The sequence below is a fragment of the Onychostoma macrolepis genome, chromosome 17 (assembly GCF_012432095.1).
Source record: "Onychostoma macrolepis isolate SWU-2019 chromosome 17, ASM1243209v1, whole genome shotgun sequence".
Taxonomy (NCBI): Eukaryota; Metazoa; Chordata; class Actinopteri; order Cypriniformes; family Cyprinidae; genus Onychostoma; species Onychostoma macrolepis.
Window position 1 is genome coordinate 11,273,511 of NC_081171.1, and position 24,588 is coordinate 11,298,098.

Here is a 24,588-nt window from a genome sequence, read left to right on the forward strand (position 1 = left end):
GTTTTGATAGCTTCTATTGTCCTCATTTGTAAGTCGCTTTGGATAAAAGCATCTGCTAAATAACAAAATGTAAATATAATGTAAATGTATATAAATTGAAATTTTAAAACAAGCCCCAAATTAAATAAATAAGTAACACAAATAAAAGAAATATCTTCATAAAAACAAAATAAGGCTTTGTCTGTGCTCTTTCCATTTAAAATTAGAGGCAAACACTACATTTTAATCATGATCCAAACAAAGATGCTGCATACATGCAGCATGAGCAGTTTTTAATCTAAATTAGACTGTATAATTACAAAATTTGTAGCAAAAACAGAATGGTCTGACTTCAGTTTTGTGAAACCATACACAGAAACAGCAGACGAGCTGAATGAGACGCAGATTCACTCTCTGCCAGCAGGTGGCGCTTGAAGCGTTTCCTTGGTTTCCGCTATAAACAAAGCAGTGCTGCACTTATACAGAGGCAAGATGAAAAGAAAAAATACCATCTAAACTTTTCTAAAGACAGTAAGAATCGCGATTTGTTTGGCATCTTTGTTTGGCAACGATTTGAATCGTCACATGTTTGAATCGATTTTCAACCGGCTCGCGGTTAATCATTACATCCCTACTGAAAGGTATATAAAGGTTTTAGAGCAACATATGCTCCCCTCCACACGACGTCTATTTCAGGGAAAGCCTTGTGAATTTCAGCAGGACAATGCAAAACCACATACTGCAGCTATTACAACAGCATGGCTTCGTAGTAGAAGAGTCTGGGAGCTGAATTAGCCTGCCTGCAGTCCAGATCTTTGACCTAGAGAACATTTTTCATTAAATGAAAAATACGTCAAAGACGACCACAAACTCTTCAGCAGTTGGAAACTTATATCAGGCAAGAATGGGACCAAATTCCAACACCAAAACTCCAGAAACTCATAACCTTGATGCCCAGACGCCTTCAAACTGTTTTGAAAAGAAGAGGAGATGCTACACCTGGTAAACATGCCCCCGTCCCAACTATTTTGAGACCTGTAGCAGGCATCAAATTTTAAATTAGCTCATTTTGTGCATAAAATTTTAAAATTTCTCAGTTTAAACATTTGTTATGTTATCTATGTTCTATTGTGAATAAAATATTGGCTCATGTGATTTGAAATTCTTTTAATTTTCATTTTATTCAAATTTAAAAAATGTCCCAACATTTCCGGAATTCGGGTTGTACATCAAATACATCATATATTGTATATGGCTGGTTCAGTGTTAGAACAATTTTTTTTATTTGAAACAGAACATGTGCACTCATTTAAAATTATTTATTTAAATAATAATTTATCTACATTTTATTTTTATTTTTATTAAAAGCAAACAATATCAAAATATAATTTTTCAATGGATAGTTCACCTAACAATGAAAATGCTGTCATCATTTACTCACCATCAAGAATGTACAGTTTAAAAGTTTGAAAGATTTTTTCCTAAATGTTTTTGAAAGAAGTCTTTCACGTTCACTAAGGCTACATTTATTTGATAAAAAATGTCAAAATATTATTTCAATTTAACATAGTTAATTTCTATTTTAATATATTTTAATGTAATTTATTCCTGTGGTGGCAAAGCTAAGTTTTCAGCAGCCATTACTCAAGTCTTTAGAAAGATTTCTGAAAGAACATGTGACACTAATCTACTCATTTCCCCCTCATCTTGATTAAATAAATGCATCCTTTTTGAACAAAAGTCTTCTTTCAAAAACATTAAAAAAAAAATCTTACAGACCTCAAACTTTTGAATGGTAGTATACATGAAGGTGAGTAAAGATGACAGAATGCAGAATGTTGTGTTCCAATACAATGAAAGTCAATGAAGTGCTGAAAAATATATATATTTTTCCTAAATATTTTCTTTTATTTTCGGGTGAACTATTACCTTTAAGACCACACACAGATCTTAGAAGAGCAAGGAAAAAGGAAATAAAGGGTGAAAGAAAGTCAGCATGACAGTAAATATCTTACCTCCTTTTTGATTTTCTCATATTCTTTTTGGAGGCTTTCATACTGGAGAAGTACTGCAGAAATACAAGGACGCCAGTTAAACATATCTCACAAATTCCCATGAACTACACAGTAAGTTAATGCAACACATTACACGAGAGCTCAACTCAGGAGGAAACTTCTTCTGCAAACCGCATCTCATATCCAGCATGGGGACAGCTCATGGAAACGAGTGCTAATTTACACAGAAGTATTTTTAATGTTGCAAAAATATATAATTACAAATAGAGGAAATTCTCTTCCAGGATGATAAATACATTTGCTGGTGAGGATGATGACAGTTCCACTCATATCTGTCTACATTCTGCCTGTTGTATGAATCAGCATCAGCTCTACTGAATATGCATCTAATTTTAGAACAGAAGACATGATCTGTAAAGGGTTCACAAACCACACTGTGTCTGGGTTATTAATGTCACAGTGACACAGACTACCATGGAAAATACCAGAACAGACAGCAACTTCAGTTTAATTTTTATCAAGTTCCAGTCTTCAGTAGAATAACGTGAATAATCCTAATGTTTTCTCTCTCTATTTATGAGGTCAGTAGGGCACTTTGAGCAAAAGGATACGATACAAATCTCGCCTTAAGACATCTTTCAAAGCGTTGTTTACTAACCTAATTCTAGAGGGAAATTATACAGCAGTCAAGAACATTTACTCATTTAATTCCAACAATAACATTTGTGGGTTCAAAAAAAGTTGATGTGTTTAAGCGTTCAAGAGGTGAAACTTAAAGTGCAGACTGTCTTGATTTCATGTATTTTGATTTCAGACTTGATTGCAGACTCAACGGTCTTGATTTCAACAGTTTTACATGGCTGCTGTAAACAGGCTTTCAGAGATGGTATCTGTGCCAAAGCTCCATGTCATAATAATATTCAAATGGTCATATAAATAATTATCACAATACATGTCAGTGGGCACATTTGTGCCCATTAGAAAACCCAATATGTTTCATTTGGTTATCCAAGGAGTAAAATACATGTGTTTACTTAGCTAGGACAAAATATAATTAAATGGGTAATAAGATGTCAAGACAGGCTGCAATATAGGCTACATTTCATCTTTACATGAAAACAAAAGAAATGCCAGGATGTTAACCAAAAATGTGTGTGCATGTCCAAACAAGCCTCTCAAAGCAAAAGGATTTATGGAGTATTTGTAAAGGAGTATTTTCCACTGCATGCAGAAGAGATTACAAAGTACAGAGAATGTAAAGACACAATCTTTGTTCCACTTCAGAATTTGTTGGTTGGTAAATTGATTATTTTGTTTCCTCGTACAAGAACTATTATGGGCGTTTTCTTTCTGAGAAAAAGGTTAAAAGAAAAAAAGAAAAGAAAAAAAATATTACCTCATTTAGGCCAGTTATTATAGTAAGTGTGTGTTGACAGTTTCAGCAGCCTAGTTTCTATACACTAATAAGCGCACTGGTTAGGGCACTCCAGCACTCCTAATGCATTCGACACAGTCACTCTTACTTACCTTTGTTGGACAGTTCTGAAATCATTTTCACTTCTTTCTGCTCTCCCGTGGACGCCATTGAGAATTCCTGTGGTCACTGATTCAAAACTCCGGTTAAGCACAGCACGAGCGATACAGGAAATGACACCTGGTCACACCTACGGTCGCCCGCGTGCTCCGTTAAAGTAAAAATGTACCATGTAAACCATAGTTTTTATTTAAAAAGTAACAGATTTCATTTTGTTCATTTCGTTCTATTATTTAAATTGGTTTTGTTCAATTGTCTCAGACCTATACTGTTAAAAAATAGTTATATATATATATATATATATATATATATATATATATATATATATACATACATTTTTTAAACTGCTGTTATATTAGTGTGGCCTCATTTTATTGGGGTCCAAACATTTTGCCCCTTTTAAAGATGATTTGCAAGTTAGTGTATTCGTTTAGGAAGGAAATATAAGAAATATAATAAAAGATGGATAAAGAAAACAGGAAAAATCAAGGTAAATATAACTTGAAAATTGATATCCAACTTTTTTTTGTGTAATTTCAAATGTACCAATAATTTGTCAGTAAGCAGAAAGTAAAAATTATAGTTATTGTGTGTAAAACGCTGGCGATTTTAAATGCAATTTTATTCTAAAAGTGTTCACACGTAATTTCCATACATGTCTAGAATTATCTATAAGCGGGAAAAAACTACTGCAAAATCGAAGTGTGTAATTTGAACTGATTTTTTCAATGTCATTTTTGCTGATATGTTTTTATTGTAGTAACTATGGTATTCAAGGGAAAACAACCCCTGGGGCATAAAATTGGCAGAAGTTAAAGAAACACCCACTAACTATAGGAACTATGATATTGTTGTGGAAACTGTTATATTGATATTATATTGATTTTTATAAGGACTTCAATTAACATCACTGTTATTAGGACAAATAAACGAAGTAGTCAGCCAGTCTTGATATAACAATATAATTTAATTCATCTGAGAGGTTTGACAGGTTTAACAGCAATCAACACAAGTAAAACACATTTACACATACAAGAGGGGAATGTTTAATCAGTCTTATATATCTCAGCACATAATTCAAAGCGCAGATGCCGTAAACATCTTTCATCTTCCTCTAAAAGGGAAATAACAGCCGTCAGTGACAAGCTTACATACTATATGATCATTCAACACCTATAATTAGTCTGTCAGCACAACACAATCCAAGTTTGGTGCCCAAACATTCATTTGAATTTGTTTATTGGATATTAAAATAAATAAAAGCAAATATTTTCAAGGGAAGGGCCGAAAATTAATTTGTAAATCAGATATTCTCATGGCTTAAATTGGAATGTTTTGAAAAATGGCATTAATTGTGTGCTTGTTGCAGTGATGAATGGAGGACATGGGAGAGCACATAAATGTGCAAGTAAGTCCATAAATTTTTCCCTTTGAGCTCAAATATTTTTAATATTCTCTTTAGGTTGTGGACAGTGAAATAATTTGAACAAATAAAAAAGAAAAGAAATGAACGACAGGACAGTATGCATCTCCTAAACAAAACACTGAAACAAAAGCAAATCACGATTACATATTCTATCCACACAATAAAGTACACACAAACATGTATAACACAACAATGGGGGACAATGGAATAATCTCTGGTGGTCATAAAACATGGGATAATAATGGATATTTGATCCATTTTATGAATATTAAATGTGTATTATCCCAGAGTTATGCCCTGTAAGTCTAAACACCACTTGTCAGAGTAGAGGTGGACACAAGGGATGACATTTTCTGAGGAGAACAGGTCATGTGACCTTTAGCCCAGGCCTCCAGAAGGTGTAATGGTCTTAGGAGGTTCCGTGACGGGCAGCAGACTCTCTCGGGTAGAATTCGGCCAGTGTGCTCTGAGGAATTCTCTTCAGCATTTCTTTGGGGAAGATTCGGAGCAACTGCCAACCAATGTCCAGTGTCTCAAACACAGTTCTGTTGTCATAGGGACCTAGAGAAATAGACACATACCTCATAACTTCAAAGTCACATGACATAACACTCAAGCTTCCATTATGTATCATAACTTTTGAATCATTAGTCAGAGGCTCAAGTGACTTATACCATTGGAATCTATGCCACGAGCAATAATACATATTTATGATTTCATTTCCATCACGAAAAATTCTGTGCCAGACTCACGTATGCTTTATGTAACTGACTGGACTTCTTAGAGGATTTCTTAAAGGAGTAAATAAAAAGGGCTATAAAAAAAACCTATAAAGACTTGTACTGGAAAAAATTATGCACTCATATGTCAGAGAGTTCATGGAGGGCTCAGACCGTTTTTGAAATAAATTTGTGTTTTTATTCGCCTTTTATCTATATATAGACTTTTATCTTTTGAACTTTATATTTAGCAAAGAACCTGAAATAAAATGCACCACAGTTCCCACAAAAATATTAAGCAGCACAAATATAATAATGATTTCTGAAGGCTGGAGTAATGGCTTTACCATCACAGTAAGAAATTACATTTTAAAATACATATGAATAGAAAATAGTTATTTTAAATGGTAATAAAATGTCAAAATATTATTGTTTTTACTGAATTTTTACATAATTTCAGCCTTGGTGAGCGTAAGAGACTTCTTTCAAAAATATTTTTTTAAATCTTACCGACCCAAACTTATGATTGGTGTACACAGACAGATAAAGAAACATAAAAATAATAAAATCTAATATAAAAAGAATTATAATCAGATGTTAATTTCTGAGAGTTTTAGCTTTGAAGGAAAAAAAAAAAAAAAAAGTGTGAATGTCAATGAATGGGATGTTCTTTAAGAAACTGGCTTTATAGCCTTATATTCGGCTCCATGTTGCTTAAAAGATCAAAATCGCTGACTGACACACAGCATCTTTAATGGCATATTTTAGTTAAACAGAAACGCTATATTGTTCCACAAAAATGCTGGGAGGATGAGTGAATGCATGTTTTGTTCTCTGTAAATAGAAGCAATAACTGAGATTGTTTGAGTCCAACATGTGTTGGTGGAACAATGTCCTTTTCTACCACTGATGGTAATGACACAGCAACTGTGCGACAGACACAAAGGGAGCTGAGAGATTTCATCCCCAAAATAGGGCTGTGATCAATATGAAAGATGTACAAACTTATTCTTTTTAAAGTGAAGTGAAGGGTTTGATGGAGACGGAGGGCCTTGCACCTTGTGGCATGCTGAAGAGTGACAGCATTGAGAAGAACATTCACTGAGGTGAAAGTGCTTGAGGCAGAGCAAGAGCAGTGGCTGATAGAAAAACAGTCTAGTGGTTTCCAATATAGACTAGAAAACAGCATAATAGTGTACGCGTACACACTCAAACAGTCTAAAGAACCTTGGAATTTGAAGAAAAAAAAAGAATTACTCAAGTATGATGAACTCTGCTTAAAATAAAGCTAAAGTTCCATTTACCCGAGAAAAACAGTTCTAACATTTATGCCAAATTTAGAAAGTGAATGAGCCAATGCGGTATAGAAAATCGTACGCTAGTGGTTTTTACCTTGAGCAATGAAATTCTTTTCAAACTTCTGCAGGAACTCCAGGTACAGCAGGTCATCTGGGGTCAAAGCTTCCTCACCCACCACAGCCTTCATGGCCTGAACATCTTTACCAATAGCATAACATGCATACTATGGGATTAAGAGAGAAACAAAAGGAGAATTAGACTGAAAAATCAATTAAATGGCCAACTGTGGGAAGAACGTTCCAAACTTAATTACCAGCTGGTTAGAGACATCAGCATGATCTTTGCGGGTCATGCCTTCTCCGATAGCGGATTTCATCAAACGAGAGAGAGATGGCAGTACGTTGATGGGAGGATAGATCTTTAAGTGGGAAAAATAGAACAATCATGAGTTAAGCCTGGAATACACTACGCGATTTTTGCCCCAATTTCCCCCCAATTTTACAGTCTGAACAAGTTGACGCTAGTTGAGGAAAGTTGAAGCCAGTCTGCAGATTACAGCTGACAGATTCCACAGAAAATCGTGTGGTGTATGATGGTCACAGACTTCGATTTTTTAGCTTCAGACTTTGACTCCATCCAGTTGGAGGATATCAAACATGTTTGATATTTTCAGCCGATTTTAGAACACATATGTTTTCATTTGTCATGCGTCTCCTAGCAACAAGGCGCACGTTTCTGCGTGAGTTTGCTGTGATCGGAACAACTTTAAAGTCTGGTAGTGTATGATCTTCAGTCGCGTAGTGTATGATGCCCAGTTTTCCTTTGTCACTATTTACATAGTCGGTAAGTGTATGATGCCTAGTGTTTTAAAAATCTGTTCAGATTTTAAAAGTCGTGTAGTGTATTCCAGGCTTTAGGTAATAAAAGGAAAAACTTTGGAAATATTCACCTTAAAGGTTAATTATTAAATATTGATAATAAATTCATGTATAGAGTCTTACAGTATTTGGAGATTCTGCACAGCTGCTAAACTTCTCACCTGTCTGTTATGCAGTTGTCTGTCAACATACACCTGTCCCTCTGTGATGTATCCCGTCAGATCAGGGATCGGATGGGTAATATCTGTAAACGGGCAAAAATGAAATGGGCAGATTTAAGCAATTTTATGCAGTCAAAATTGCTTTTTCAAGTCATAAATTATGTCGATGTTGTTATTAATAGCATTTATAAGCCATTTAATTTGCTGATCTGAAGATACTAAGAGGCATAGTAATATTGTGTTTTGGACAGAACAGAGTGAGTTTTTAAGATAGAAGGGCAAAGAAAATGAGAAAGAAGAAAGATGGAGGTTTCCTGGTGCTGCTATAATAGGGAACACCCATTCAGAAACACACACAGGTCCTTCACAAGGATGTTTCTATAGTAACCAAAGCCATCAAGAGTGCTAGTTACTGGGCGCAGTTGCTGTGTCCAGCCTGAACACAAAATAAAGAAGTGCACATTTTATATAACTGTCCACAATCAATCTGATTCTAGCAAGTTTTGTAATGGTGAAAGGACACCTTCACCACTGAAAACGAAATGAAACTTCATTAAAATCATATACATTTTATGCAGCAATCAAGTGTGCAAGAATGTGCGAATGTGCTTGGCTGTAGTTTAGAGACAAAACTGAGAAGTGACCTAAAACTTGCAAAAGCTTTGTTAAGGAACATTACGGGATGTCCTCATTTGGAAAAATTAAAAAATAACTAAACTGAGATAACTAAATGACACACTAAACTAAATTAGATAACTGAAAATAAATGTAATTAAAATAACTAAAGTAACTAATTAAATATATATATTTTTTAATATTTGTTTTCATTTTTTACATTTGTTTTCACCAGGCTGAATTCAAAGTTTCATAGAAAAGCAATAGGACACTTCTTGACAAACTGCTCAAAAAGAATAGGATGAGTTGCATGCTGAAGTTGAATATTTGTTGAAATGGCTTTACAGTATGTCATCAATAATTACAGTGTACAAAAAATAAGTGTGTGTGTGTGAGTGTGAGTGTGAGTGTGTGTGTGTGTGTGAGTGTGTGTGTGCGTGTACCATCATTAGGCATGGTTAGAATGGGGATCTGGGTGATTGATCCATTCCTGCCCTCCACTCTTCCAGCACGCTCGTAGATTGTAGCAAGATCAGTGTACATATAACCTGGGAAACCACGACGACCCGGCACCTCTTCACGGGCAGCAGAAACCTAAAACCACAACAAATCAAGACAAAACAGGCATTTTACATCATGACAATTGAAGTTCTGTGTAGAATGTGTATATAAAAGTTTTAAATGTCTCCCGTGAAGTTACACAGGAGCATCTTATGAAACTAAACCGCAACATCTGTTCCACACAAACCGATCAATGACAGCCATTTCAAGTCAGTCAAATGATTTTAATCTGTTTTCTACTTGCTGCATCTGCAAACCGAGGCATTTTTATAAGCAGAAAATACGCTCAGATCTTCTCCCAAGGTTAAAGCGAGTGTAGACACTGTTCTGAGCCTCACCTTTACCAGGCTGAATGGGAGAGGGAGTTAAATGTTAATGCTCCCACCGCTCTTTGGAAGCGTCTGACTACTGCAGAAGCCAAAGCAGGCGGCTTCGATAGGGCTGAATGTATCCCAAGGTTACAGTGGCACAAAGGCAGGAAGGAATGGTCCTTTCACATGCACACAAACTATTTAGAATGAGTATTGTGTGTCTGACACATTTAGATATCCAAACATGTGTGTGGCACAAAAATGATAAGCACTGACATGAGGGTGGAAGAAAGAAGATGCTGCCAGAAAAAAGCATCTTCAGAAGGCTGAACATCCCACTGCTCCCATGTTTTGAATGGCATACTACCATACAACTCATATTATTTTGCTGTTATGTGGAATGTGAGCTAATTAATTTACCAAAATGTGCAGTATGCATCCACTTTACGGAATGCAGTATCTTCAATCTTCAAAATCTTCCATTTTCTTCACTCTTCCAGCGCAAAAAAATAAAAAGCAGCATCAACCTTGAATTTTTTCAAAAAAATTATAAAAATAATTTTCTTGATTTTTTCTTAAATGCATTCTTCTTCACTCATGACTTAATATAAAAACTAAAAACACATAAAATATATATATATTAAAATTATTTTCTTGTTTCCTCTTGGCAACTCGATCCAACAGTGAGTCAAGACAAATATATTATATCTCAAAATACATTAAGGATCTAGTTCATTCATCACACTGCAATAGGAAGGTCATCATGTTGAGCAAATTGCATTTTGTAATAAAGCACCCAGTGTGCTCTTGTTGTATTTTCCTGAACTGTAGGGTCCTCTGCGAATTTTATGCATATAGAAAATTTGCATACAAGACACGTATTTAGAGCAGAAATAATATGAGTAGTATAGCATAAATGTATAAATAACTATTTATATTTTTCTACATTGTGTTGTATTTTTTAGAATTGTTTAGGTTACATTTTTTATGTAATCTAAATTCTTATGTTAATTCTATTTGGTACAGAGAGTTGTACAAAGCATTTCACAGCATGTTGTACTTCTCGGTGTATGCTCGTGACCAATAACACTTGATTTGATCTATCAATATGCAATTCGGAACAAAGCCAATGTGTTTAACATCGAGTTTTGTTTAAAACACGATTTTTACACTTTGGCAGATGGTGCTGAAATCCATTCATTACAATTGGACACAGTGGCTCTTCAACATAAGCCACAGAGGAAACACGATACTAACCGTAACGCTAGCCATTGCTCCAGCCTCTAAAATGGTTCCAAATGTCAAGAGGGGTTACTATGCTTTTGTTACACGAGATTGTGCTCTTTCATAGCTGTCATAGCTGTTTGTTCACTGCCGAACAGTTGGAATATGATGTAAAGGAAATAGCCCTGTACATGCAAAGTCAATTACTTGTATTGCTAAGCAGAGTTGAGAGATGCTAAGTAAGGTTGTATATATATATATATATGATACATGATAACGCAATATAAATGTGTTTGCTGTGCATCTAGCCTAAGAAGTGCACAGTACAATGGCTGGGAAAATACTAAATGATATAGAGACTAGATAAAGAGACTTAGGATTATTTACTTGACAAGGTCAATTATGCTTAAGCAGGTATGAAATTCAAATGGAGAACAGCATGACATATGATGAAACGGGGAACTGGAAATATCACCACGAAGCACAGAAGGTGTTTCAGATTTTCTTGCCCTTGCATTTAATAGAAAAACCTACTTTTCCCTTGAATGCTTTCATAGCTATAAAATGTCAATATGAACTGTTTATATGAAATACAAGAGCATTATGACTCTGTAAAGGAGACCTTCAACCATGTTTGTTGAAATGGTTGAATTCACCATAACAAGATTTAATAAATAAAAGACATACATCCTTAAAAGATGCATTGAGTGAGTGCTTACAGCTTGTCTGTTTACCCATATAAACCCACTGAAATATATTCCGAGCCTTTTAGGCTCACCAAGTCTGCCTTTATGTGATCCAAAAGTGCAGTAAAAAAAAAAAAAAAAAAAAAAAAAGTAGTATTGTGACACATTGTTACAATTTAAAATGACTGTATCTATTTTAATATATTTTACAATGTAATGTACCCCTGTGATATCAAAGCTGAATTTTCAGCATCATTACTTCAGTGTCTTCACTGTCACATGATCCTTCTGAAATCAATCTAATATGCTGATTTGATGCTTGAAAACAGTTGGGCTGATTAATAGTTTTGTTTTTTTACAGTTTTAACTGTCACTTAATTTAATGTCTTTGCTGTATAAAAAAATATTAATAAAAAAAAGAATCCCTTACTATTCGCAAACTTTTGAACTAAAGTGTAAAACCTTACAATAGCCAGTAATCACCATGCATTTTTGTACTGGAAAAGAGCACTTTTATTATTTTATTCCACTGAGAAAAAAAGGCATATGAATTGAGCAATTTTAAGTTTTTGTTTATGGTAGTTAATTAAAATCTACTTTTCTCAAAAATCTGAGGCTCTTGCATTTTAAATGGTCTTTGATTCTGACATTCATTATGAGGAAATAATTTTATCGATATGATATCGTCCTCACCTCTCTCAGAGCCTCTGCGTAGGAGCTCATGTCCGTGAGGATGACCAACACGTGCTTCTCACACTGATAAGCCAGATACTCTGCTGTGGTCAAAGCCAGACGCGGGGTGATGATTCGTTCAATACTACGTAAAACAATTCAAAAGATTCAAATAGTCAATATATATGTTATACAAAATGCATTACATAGGAGAGAGGTGATTTAAATGAATTCTCACGTAGGATCGTTGGCCAGGTTCAGGAACAAGCACACATTGTCCATAGAACCGTTCTCCTCAAAGTCTGACTTGAAGAAACGAGCAGTCTCCATGTTGACCTGGGATTCAAACAAACAAACATGTGAAACACTGAATAAATCCAGAGTAAGACCTTCACTTCCTGTTTCACCAGGCTCTAATGAACTGACATGTCAGGTACTTTCTTGTTCATTGTTCAACCAAAACCTCCACTATTCAGTTCAAAATGACCTCTTGAAGTACATTTCCTGCTAAAGAAAATCCTTCTCCTTTTATAAAAGGTTTAGCATTTTGACCACCCTGTGCATGAAATCAAGATATTGAGTTACAGGCGTCAAAAGCGAATGCATTAGTCACAAGTCCGTACCGGGAGCCCAGCGGCCACAGGACACAAGGCAGGGTCAGTGACATTTCAGGCATGGGTTAATGGAAGCCCTCCACACTAGAATACACAGGTGAACCTGACACCTGACACAGATAATACCTGTCTGAGAGGACAGACCGCAGCCACTCAGGTGACAATAATAAAGGTTTGGAGAGGAAGCAGACAGGTGAGGGCAGAAGGTTAAGGTGGTGTTGAAGAGCAGGATTAAGACACCTACGAGGACCAAAATTCACCCACTCACACAAAATGGACACAATTTTACATTCCGTCCACTGAGAGGATCATTTTACACAAGCATCTTGAAATTCATGCAAACAGTTGACCCATGTATAGAAACATAGATGTAAAACAGATTTCCTGTTGTAAAGAAAATTAACACACAAGGAACCTCAAGTAAAACAAGCCTCTAACCGTGGTAGGAAAAGAAAAAAAAGAAAAAAAATACTTGAAAAGTGGCACAAATAAAGACAATGAAAAACCACTCACCCCCATAGCAGCAAAGACAATGGCAAAGTTTTCTGCACTGTAGTCCATCACATCTTTCGGTTTCTGGACCAAACCAGCCTGACGACAGATCTGGGCAGCAATCTACCAATCAAAAAGCACAGAACCAAAAATTTAGAGTTGTACAATTTCATAAAAAAAGTAAGGGGTCAGGTAAGTTTTAATGTTTTTGAAAGAAGGTCCTTGTTCACTAAGGCTGCATTTATTTGATTAAAGATACAGTACAAAAAAACCTGTACTTTTGTGAAATATAATTATAATTTCAACAGTTTTGTAGTTTAATATATTGTAAAAAAATATATACTTAAAAGTAATTGATTTTTGTGATGGCATTAGCCATTACTCCATTCTTCAGTGTCACAATCTTTCAGAAATCATTCTAATATGATAATATGTTGCTCAAGAAACATTTCTTCTTATTATTATTTATTATCAATGTTGAAAAACATTGTGCTGCTTAATATTTTGCGGACACCATGATGAGTTCTCTGTAGATGTAATGATTCACTGTGATTTGAATCGATTGAAAATTGATTCAAATATGAGACGATTCAAATAGGTTGAGGTGCAAAACAAATCACAATACATTTAGGGATAGGAGTTAATAAGAATGTATCTCTGTGGGGAAATGACTGTCTTTAGAAAAGTTTAGATGGTATTTTCTTTTCATCTTGCCTCTGAACTATGCACATTAAAGTTCAAAAGTGTAGTGCTGCTTTGTTTACAGCGGTAACCGAGGAAAGGCTATAATGCCTGTTCCATAAGAACCACCTGCTGGCAGAGAGTGAATTTGCGTATCATTCAGCTCCTCTGCTGTTTCGGTTTCATGCAGATATTTTTTATGTATAGTTTCAGAAAACTGAAGTCAGACAATTCTGTTTTTGCTTCAAATTTCGAAATTATACAATTTAAATTTAGATTAATTAACTGCTCATGTTGCATGTATGCAGCTTCTTTTTTGGATCATGTTAAAGGTCCCATGAAATGCTTTGAAACACGCAGCGTTATTCTATGTGTTGACGTCATTTTAACCGAAACAGGAAGACAGGGCGGGACATATCAAACAGCCCTGCCCCTTTTTAAAATAGCCAATAGCGTTGTCATCACAGCTTGAGCTAAAGCCGTTCAGAGCCGTTGAGCTCCGTAAAGCCGCATTTGACAGGGTATGACAGCTACAATCTCATCCATATTGCTATAAAATATAGCATTCTGTGTAGAATTCAAATAGGTCCGATACGTTTTGTGGTCTGCGCCGACTCGCGCATGTGATCCGCTCCGTGCTATCGTGTCTCTGGACCAGAGCAGTGTGTGTGCGGTGCGGTGGTTAGCGTGACAGCGTGAAACCAGATTTCTTTTTTTCCTCAATGGAAAGCATATTTACACTGTCTGAATCATTCCCTGTCCCCTGTATAGTGCACTACGTGCCATTCACCGTACAGAAAATACTAATTCTGTGAACAAGTGACCTATTTCAGCTACGGCTTCAGCGTCTATTTATAGTGTAATTCTCGAAAGCATTTGATTGGGCAGAAAGTTTGATGAGAATATGAAGTACGATGTGACATCATTAAAATCGTTGAGCCGTTTTGACGGAAGTGACGAACTGCAAGTTTTGAATGCTTATATCTTCTAAATGCGAATTTTGTCACTGTTTTGGAACACACTGGCATACAGATAAACTTAAGACTAACATATTGATACTAACACCCAAAAAACTTCAATTTTGATTTCATGGGACCTTTAAAATGCAGTGGTTGCCTCTAATTTTAAATGGAAAGAGCACAGACAAAGCCTTAGTTTTATTTGAAGAGATTTATTTTATTTGTGTAACTTATTTGATTTGGGGTTTCAATTTTGTTTTGTTATATTTCAATTTCACAAAGAAATGTGCAGCATTTTGTCCAAGCAATAATAAAAGGACACATTTTTATATACTGTATAATTTATCTTAAATCTCATTTTATTAGAAAAAAAGCGTGAGAAATTTGAATCGTGAAGTCAAAATTTTGAATTGAATCGTGAGTTTAGTGAATCGTTACATCCCAAGTTCTCTGATGAATAGAAAAAAAAAAAAAAAAGCAAAACAGCATTTATTTAAATTGGAAATGTTTGTAACATTATAAAATGTATTTACTACCACTTTTGATTAATTTAATGCATTCTTGCGAAACAAAAGTATTCATTTATTTTAAAAATCATACTGATGCCAAACTTTTCACAGGGGTTAAAGCAAAAAATAAAACAAACAAAAAAAACTTTTGACTGACAATTTTTCCTCGGCCAAACCCCATTCCACAGCCATACCTGTCACACACCCAGTTTAAGAGCCGTGTTTGTCTTCTTGTAATTAGGAGCGCTTAGGAGCACCTTCTAATCGATAATAAAAAAATTCTGATAAAAAATTAGCCTTCTTAATACGAGGTGATATTTAACTCCTTAAAGTGACTTACAGGGGTATTTTCTTTTTACCTTTGCAATGGCATCATTTTCAAACTTTTTAAAATCTCTATTTAAAACAATATAATAAGAAGTAGAATAAGACAAATAAGTTACCAATCATATGAAATTAGTATTAATAAAAAATGTATTTGTTCTACAGAGGTGGCACAGAAGAACGTAAAAGTGGCTTTCATTTTCAGACATTTAATGAGGCTCAGAGGTGGCATGAGTGCAATTAAATTCATAGATTCATGTGGAGATTGTTTTAAATATACAATTTTAAATATAGAAATATTAAATGATTTAAATAACTGAAATTATAAGCTAAAAATGAAACAAACCGCCAGCAGGTGGCGACAAGTCGCTGATTTTATCACGGAATCATTCATTCAATTGATTCGTTCAAACCGCTGATTCATTCAGGAATGAAGCAAGTGACTGTCTTTGTGAATGGGTAATCATGAATCACTGACTCACTAGATCCGTTCAAAAACGCACTTTCATTCATGAATGAAACACCGCTGTGTTTGCTTTTAGAGACGCGAAGCGGCTCAGCTGTTACTTTATTTGGAACTATTTTCGTTGATGATATAGAGCAAAATCATGCAGTACTTGTTTATTGATCTGTTGTATTAAATCAATATCACATTTGCAATCTCCCTTAATAATTATTAAAAGCTGTCACTCTCCTTATCGCGATCTGTGGGCGCACAGAAAATGAGAGCGCGCGAGTGAGTTCTCAAGACTCAAAAGCACGTGCAAATGTGATACATTCTGTCGGAACCTGCGGCAATGAATTATTATTAATAGCCGCAATCCCTCGCCGAAATTAAATTTCTGCTCTGTGTTCTCTGCTAATAACCTGACTGTGAATGATGCGAGCGGTGTTACTATGTTGTCAGTGAGAAGCTGCAACCGTGATGATTTTAGGTGTGCCGGCAGAACAACAACAACGCGCTACATGTTTCTTTTCCCCTCATTTTTTCAAATTGATGGAAATCCGTCGTAGACTGGCTGCAATTAACGGAAATCCGTCGTCGCGACAGAGAACTTTAATCCCTGTATTATAGAGCTAAAATGAACACCAAATTTGAGTGCAAAGACAATTTCCATAATATATATATATATATATATATATGTGTGTGTGTGTGTGTGTGTGTGTGTGTGTGTGTGTGAGAATGTATATTTGTGCATGTATTTGCAACAAAGAGATTAAGACCACAAGCATGAGGAATTTCACGCTTATCACTTAATGTAATGGTCCTGGACATCTAATCCCACCTGACCCCTGTCTGAACTCTGACCCAGAACACCTGTTTCTCTGAGGGGATAAAGCCGGCTGTGACCCCACGACTCCTGTTTAATGAAACGAGAAACTTTTATATCACAGCACAGTGCCTTCATTAGTGAGACACTGAAACCCTCTTTACACTTGGGCTGTTGGAAGTTCACACCATTCAACCTTGGCTTTTGATCATATATTTTCATACCTGACAATCACTAGAGTTTATTCTCTTTTCAAAGTATATATACACTGAAAACAGTAAATTTTTTCCTCTTAATCTGATTCATTAACTATTGTCCGATTCATCTTACTGTCATGACAGAATTCAATACTCTTCCTTCCTGAATGTATGTAGTTGATGATTCACTCTTTCAGACCTGGAACAGGTTTCTTTAGGCACACTGTAAAAAATAATTGTAATTTTAACTGTAAAATTTTGTAAAAACGCTACGGAAAAAAAAAAACTGTTAATAGGTTAACAGCAAGTTCCCGTAATATATACAGGGAAAAACTGTAAGAGATCTAACCAGACACTTCATGTAATTTTACAGTAAAATGCTGTTAATTGTACAGTTTTTAGAAGTAAACAAGAACAAATCAATGTATAATTTACAGTCAAAAACTGTAAACTGATATTCCCAGAATTCCCTGCGTGACACTCCACATTTGAATGTATTTTGTTAAAATAATCATGTTTTTTTTAAATAGTTTTTGTTATCAGTTACGTACATTTGGGCTTTGTTACATCATCTGTTGTTTAATGAAAGTTTATTGCATTATTTAAGTATCATGTGTGTTACCATGATGGTGTTTTGTGTTTGCATGAATGACTCTGTGCACCTTCTATATATTAGTATATACTTCTGCTTGTTGTGAAGCTATTGGTGATGATCTTTGATTCTTCATGTGGCTTTCTCTTTTACCACCTGCATTATTATAGTGGTTGTCAATATGTTAAAGGTACAAAACAGATTTTAATAGCTGTGTGCGTTGTTGAATTTACTGGTTTACATTAAAATTGTCTTGTTTGTAAATGTACAATTTTTGGCCGCAAATGTGTTTACAGTTTTTCTGTTTTTACAAAATTATTATGGCAACCACAGCTGCCAAAATTATTTTGCAAAAACCACAGAATTAGTTTTTTTACAGTGCATGGAACAGATCTGAACATAAGAGATGGGCTTTTCACACTTGTAATTGTTAACTCTTAAAGCTTTCGTAATTCTGTTCTTTAACTCGCTTCAACATTCTAGCAGAACAATTTCACAATGTATACTTTTCAATAGGCAGCTTAAAAGCAGAATTAACTTTGGTCTGCAGTTGGTTTTCATAAACTATATTCATATTCTTTACCCAGGGTCTTAAAGGGTTTAAAATGACAAAAACCCTGGGTTAGTCACAGTGTGAAAAGCCAAAAGTGTTGTGGTTTATTATTATTGCTTGTGTGTATGAGTTTAAGGGTGTTAATGGGAAGTTTCCGGTTGATGGTTTGGAGAAAACAGCTCTCGAGTGTTAAAATCTCAGGGTTGAGTGAACCAGCCAATACTAATCACGAAAGATAAACATGTATGGTATGGTGACGTCTTTGGTTCACTTAGTTTTGTTGTGGCCACAAGATATTAATTCATGGGAACATCATATTAACTCGTGGGAACGTAATATTATGTTGTGGCCACGAGATCGTTTTGTCGAGGTAACGACATCCTTATGTCGTGGCCACAAGATGTGAAGTCGTCCATTTCTTGTGACCACAACTTCTTATGTTAAGGGAACGATATATTTTTCTCGTGGCCATGAGTTCAATGCGTAAACAAACATGCGTGACCATAGCAACCCGGGATTATCAGAGATGGATAAAACATTTTTATTAACATTTTTATTCATTTAATATTTGTATATTATTATTATATTAACTTGTTAGGGCTATATTTTTATATTTATTTTATATAAATATAATATTTTATTAGGCTATTTCCCCTTTCAATTAGCGTATCGCTTTACCTAATTAACGGTATAATTATGCTAGTATTTGCTATATATTTTGCAAATACTGTAAACGCCTGACAATTATGCTAATACTTTATGATTGCATTTATGCCCGTGTGTGATGATAAATGAGCGTGCCGTGTTTTCATTTATAAATGAAACTACATGAATGATTCATTCCTCAACGAAACTCTATAATATTTATAATTATTAATTTGCCAAAATAAAATGAAATATATGTTAAATTCGACCTTTAAACTGCACTTCCAGTAGGCTATGAATTCCAGTAAGCATAATCAAAGCTTTATTGGCATGTCGAGCATTTACAGTAGGCTACTATTTACAAAACTATAGTCAGAACGTTATGTAAAGAGATCGAAATGAAGGGAAAAAACGAATATAAAAATATAATAATAGGCTAATAATAAATAATAATATACAAATATTACAGAAAAAGACGATCAGTTAATAGACACAGCTACAAGACTGTTTTCTTGTTGGCCTATTTTATTTGATGTACTTTATGTAACATTTGATAAACTTAATTCGAATGCTGTCTACCTTGCGTACAATAGCCTACAGTCCGGTAGCCTAAGCTAAGTTAATATAATAATTTAATAATGTAATCATTTCTATAATAATTTCTTAATTACTTGAAATGAAAATATGCTTTTTTTTTTAATGTATACCGCACATACAATGCTTTATCTAAATAACAGAGGACATAAACGGATCATGATCCTGTTTATATAGCAAAAGCAAAAGAAAACCTTTAAAATAGTGCAAAATATACAATCAACTGAAAACATAAATAATAGAGATAAAATAGAGTCAATGGTTTGAGAATATTCATGTTCTTCCTTTGAGTTCAGAACTGAGGAGATTCTAAAACTCTTTAATCTTCCTATGGTACATGCCTTTGAAGGTTTGAGACACTTGACTGAAGATGGGCTCTGTAATTTTATAATTCTCAACTATTTGGAAAGACTGCACCAAAACTGAGGCTAAAACAATGGCAGGGAGGTTTAAAAATGATTTGACCTTGAATTACTAAAAACTACTTCACACAAAATAATTATAGTTGTGAGAGTCAACTAGACTCTGGGGACTAGTAAACTAGCTATGATACACCTTCCCACACTTCCTACTATTCCTACTCAATTCAAGGCAGCCTACTTATATCCTTAACAGCTCATGTCGTGGGTTATTACATTCATTTTCCAGCCTGACAGCAGATAAGTTTGGCAGCTAAGTCACTTACAGTCATAGCTAGTAACCAACTGCAATAGCCTATTTATGATCTCTGGGGCAGAGATGACTTTCTGCAAGCAACCTCTTTATAATAATAAACTATGTGGCAGTGTATACATAGAAAGTCCTTGTAATCCCTCACTAAAAGCCTTGAAAATTATGTTCCTGTGTGTATTCCTCTTCATAATTCATGCGATAAAGAGTTGGTGGTGGCGTTTATGACCTTTGCTATGTCCTTTGAAAGTGTGAGGAACCAATTTAGAGTTCAAGAATCATTTATGGTTCTCATCATTCAGTTCAGCAAGGACATCATACTCATCTTGGAACTAAACAAACCAACTGACCTAAAGCATGTTCTGGATGTATTGATCAGTACTAAGTGGTTGGTTTTGTTTGCTTACTCTAAAGCTCTCGAAATCATACCGGTTCCTCCCGCATTCACACGAGACGAGAATGTGATGAAACGAACTCTGACCTACCTCACTGTTTCCACAGAAACACCACAGGGTGAAATCAATTACAGATCCCTCTCAAATTAACGTTAATCACACAGCCTTGTCTCCCTCGCAAGCATAATACAGAAAAAGGCTTTGCGGCTGGCTCACTGCTGCACAATAAAGTGCTAAATTTGATCACAACACTTCAAATGAGGGAATTTAAATAAATCCCTCTAGGTTTAATTAAAAAAATTTAAACACACTGGCAAGCAGCAGGGCTTGTATTGTATCATCAGTTCCTGAATTGGGTCCTGTAAAAAAACACATTCCTGCAGTGCATTTCAAAGAAAGTTAAAATCTAGCAAGCTGAATGCAAAAACAAGGTGAATCTATTAATGTGGCCATGCGTTGAAACAAAAGTACAGGAAATGTGTAGTGATAAAGAAAGAAGTCTGGTCAGGCTAAATAATTATCCAATACCAATAATCTCAAAACCAAGGCCAGAGATCAGCCAAAAACAATCAGGCTTAGTAACATTTAATACCATGTGGTGTTCTTTTAATTTCTCTATAAACTGTACTATAATATATCAATTATTTACTGTGTGAGCTTTCGGAAATCATTCTTATTATGCTGCTATGATTTAGTGCTCAAGAAATATTTCTTCTTCTTATTATCAATGTTGAAATATTTTTTACCATTCCAAAGATTGAGGTAAGTAAGATTTCAAATAAATAAATAATAATACTTTAATTCAGCAAAGACACATTAAATTGTCAGTAAAAGTGACAGTAAAGACATTTATAACGTTACAAAAGATTTATATTACAAATAAATGCTGTTCTTTTTATAAATCAACGAATTCTGAAAAAGACTATCACAGTTTTTTTTTACAAAAATATTAAGCAGCAAAATGGTTTAAAATATTGACAATAATAAGAACCATTATTAATAACTGAGCACCAATTAAAATGGATAATCAGAGTTCAATCAATTTTGATTAGGAAACCTTTAGGAAACTTTGCCACCATAGGAATACATTTTAAATTTACATTTAAAAATATATTCAAATAAATAAAAAAGTTATTTTAGATTGTAATAATATTTGACAATATTACATTTTTACAATATTTTTGATCAAAATGAAGTAGAAAATCATGACATAAAAATATTTCATTATTTTCAATTATTTTAATCTTAACTCAAAACAGAAACTATATATAAATGAATGCCAATTAATGTTGTATGCACTGGCAGTGCAGTTAAAACACACCTCATTATGTGGTAGCCCAGCAGCACTGAAGATGGGGATCTTCTGTCCACGGGCGATACTGTTCATGCCGTCAATAGCAGAAATACCCGTCTGGATCATTTCCTCAGGGTAGATACGACACTGAGGGTTAATGGGCTGACCTAAGAAGAGTCAAAGGGAGTTCAGTGATCTCACCTGAGCAAGAAAAAATCTGGTACTTAAGAGTCTACAAAGTACAACTTCTATTTCTAAAGAAGGAAAAGGCAGCTACTGAAAAAAAAAAAAAGATTTTCTTAAGGCAAAACTATCCACACTGACCATGACAAATGATGAAGGCTTATATTTTAGAAAACCGTTTTCTCGTTAAAGCATATAAACGTGCTACACACTATTTGGAGTGGTGCGACCTTGAGGCCTGATCAACCTTTTATTACGCCCCCTCTTATCCGTTTGGCTCATTCAAACATTGCCCTGAATCTCCATTGTATACCTTTGATAGCTCAAAAGATCACCTTTGCCATTTCAGCTTAGCAGAGATCAGGGTCATGAGGTCAGTAAATGGCTTAAAAAGCACACAAAAATTCCCATTCAACCGCTCAAAAAATTCAAATACCAACAAGGAGGAATTTTAAGCATTGATGAACATATTCTGGCACATTGGCCTCTCAACTAAGCTGCAGACAAACTGAGTGAATGCCACACAAACACAAAGACAAAGAACATTTAACAGCCTAATTGGCAAAGATGTGCTGCTAAAATTTAAAATCAGGTTTCTCTCTTACCCATGATGTCCAAATAGTCCTCAGCCAGAACAGTGGGACCCCGGTCAATGGGTTTACCAGACCCGTTGAAAACGCGTCCTGAAATAAAAATCACACATTTTTCATGACGTCTGTATTGGTTATGTAGAAGACACCTCAAGACTATGATTACATGGGCTGCATGAGATTAGTTATATGCTTACCGAGCATGTCCTCAGACACAGGTGTGCGCAAGATGTCACCAGTGAATTCACACGCGGTCTTCTTAGCATCAATACCTGAGGTGCCTTCAAACACCTGATGGATACAGAATGGAAACATTTTTCAGTTGTGACCCGATCTTAACCTTAGATAGAGCATGATGTTGATGTCCAACAAATATTTATAGACAAAACATATGCAGATGCTTTTAAATGAAGACTTGCCTGAACGACAGCCTTGGTGCCAATGACCTCCAGAACCTGCCCACTCCTCCTGGTCCCATCAGGCAGGGTAAGGTGCACAATCTCTGCATAACGTGGAAACTAGAGGAACATGATAAAGATGAAGACAAGGATCAATATCATTCTAATGTGCTGATTTGGTGCTCAAAAAACATTCATTTTTATTATCAAGGTACAATGCTGTGCAACAAAGAACAGCGTTTTAAAAAAAATAAAAAAACAATGCAAGTCTTTAATAAATAACTCCATGATGATATCAGTATTTCCTTATTTCAAGCAACAACAAAAAAATCATACTGACCCCAAATTTTGAATGGCAGCATATTTTTGACTTTTACAGGCCATTTTGACTTGAGTTTAAACACAAATGTGAATGACATTTCAAAGCTTTAGGGAAGGGAAGATTATTGGTGAATAATAACTTGAATGTCTCTCTTTTGCTCACTTTGAGACTTTAGTAGACTTGAGAAATAGTGCAAAATTCATATGGTCTACTTTAATGGTGTTCTCTGTCCCTTTTGAAGCTTTGTATCTGTCATTAGTAGCTTTTTTGTGTAAACTGTAAAAGTACACTACCATTCAAAAGTCAATTCATTATTCAGAGCCAATTTGTCAATTTAACTTAACAGTTCAAAGTAGGGCTGCAACAACGAATCGATTAAATCGATAAAAATCGATTACTAAAAGCGTTGGCAACGAATTTCATAATCGATTCGTTGTGTCGCGCGACGCGAGACGTTTGATTATTAAAAAAAAAACTTTAGTTGAGCGTGGAGCGGAGTGAACACACTCGGTCTCTCTCGCACGGATGGTAGCAGAGTTTGGCGCCTCATAAAAAAAAAAAAACGAGCGGAGGTAGAGGAAAGATACATGGCGGAGGCAGAGAAATCCGTGCGACCCAAGTCATCCAAGGTGTGGGAGCAGGGGCGGCGTTTGCGTATGGCAGTTGCCATACCCTAGCCCAGTCAGGTGCTGTGAAAAATTATCCAAACTTGAGTCGCTTATAATTCGTTTTTATTATTTTAAATCAGAGAGTTTTAAAATAGTAAACCAATGATAAGCATTAAAATAACTTGTCAGTAAAACTTAACGCCATTGGATCATCGAGCTCTCAGCGAGACCTCGTAACTTCACCCGCCTCCGTTCAGATTGACGCCGCGCACAGCCTGGAGAAGATGAGATCTCTGCTTTTTCGCAATGCAAGGGTGAATAAATAATTGGTGTTTGAATAGTACAGCGTTTTCTTTACTCAAACACTATGTCAGTAAAGGATAATGTTTTTGTGTGTTTGAAGATTGGAGAAGAATTAGTTATTTGCTGTCTATATACGTTTTAAATATCCTGTGCATTATGTGCATAAGCGCTTAATTTGAGATTTTGGCCAAGTGTATTAAACAACAAGAAAAAACTAAGCGCCCATATAGCTACAATCAAAGTTATATAACCTGTAAAAGTTGATGAAAGCATAATGCACTTGCTGCTTCAGATAACAGTTACAGCCGTTCTAAT

General features: G+C 35.1%; 2 protein-coding genes across 2 annotated transcripts in view; both read right to left on the reverse strand.

Moving 5' to 3' along the window:
• Positions 1-3,649, reverse strand: part of shtn1 (shootin 1) — a 38,456-nt gene extending 34,807 nt beyond the window's left edge. The window contains exons 1-2 of the mRNA XM_058749387.1: positions 3,522-3,649; positions 1,995-2,047 (exon numbers count right to left, since the gene is read on the reverse strand). Of these exons, the coding sequence (XP_058605370.1) occupies positions 1,995-2,047; positions 3,522-3,579 (111 nt within the window). The 5' untranslated portion in view covers positions 3,580-3,649. The remainder of the gene's footprint in view (positions 1-1,994; positions 2,048-3,521) is intronic.
• Positions 3,650-4,474: 825 nt separating this feature from the next.
• The window catches only part of atp6v1ba (ATPase, H+ transporting, lysosomal, V1 subunit B, member a), a 32,205-nt gene continuing 12,091 nt past the window's right edge, over positions 4,475-24,588 (reverse strand). Inside the window, exons 3-14 of the mRNA XM_058749969.1 lie at positions 23,062-23,160; positions 22,840-22,933; positions 22,658-22,735; positions 21,897-22,036; positions 13,208-13,309; positions 12,319-12,416; positions 12,102-12,225; positions 9,070-9,220; positions 8,012-8,094; positions 7,286-7,390; positions 7,066-7,195; positions 4,475-5,515 (exon numbers count right to left, since the gene is read on the reverse strand). Of these exons, the coding sequence (XP_058605952.1) occupies positions 5,364-5,515; positions 7,066-7,195; positions 7,286-7,390; positions 8,012-8,094; positions 9,070-9,220; positions 12,102-12,225; positions 12,319-12,416; positions 13,208-13,309; positions 21,897-22,036; positions 22,658-22,735; positions 22,840-22,933; positions 23,062-23,160 (1,356 nt within the window). The 3' untranslated portion in view covers positions 4,475-5,363. The remainder of the gene's footprint in view (positions 5,516-7,065; positions 7,196-7,285; positions 7,391-8,011; positions 8,095-9,069; positions 9,221-12,101; positions 12,226-12,318; positions 12,417-13,207; positions 13,310-21,896; positions 22,037-22,657; positions 22,736-22,839; positions 22,934-23,061; positions 23,161-24,588) is intronic.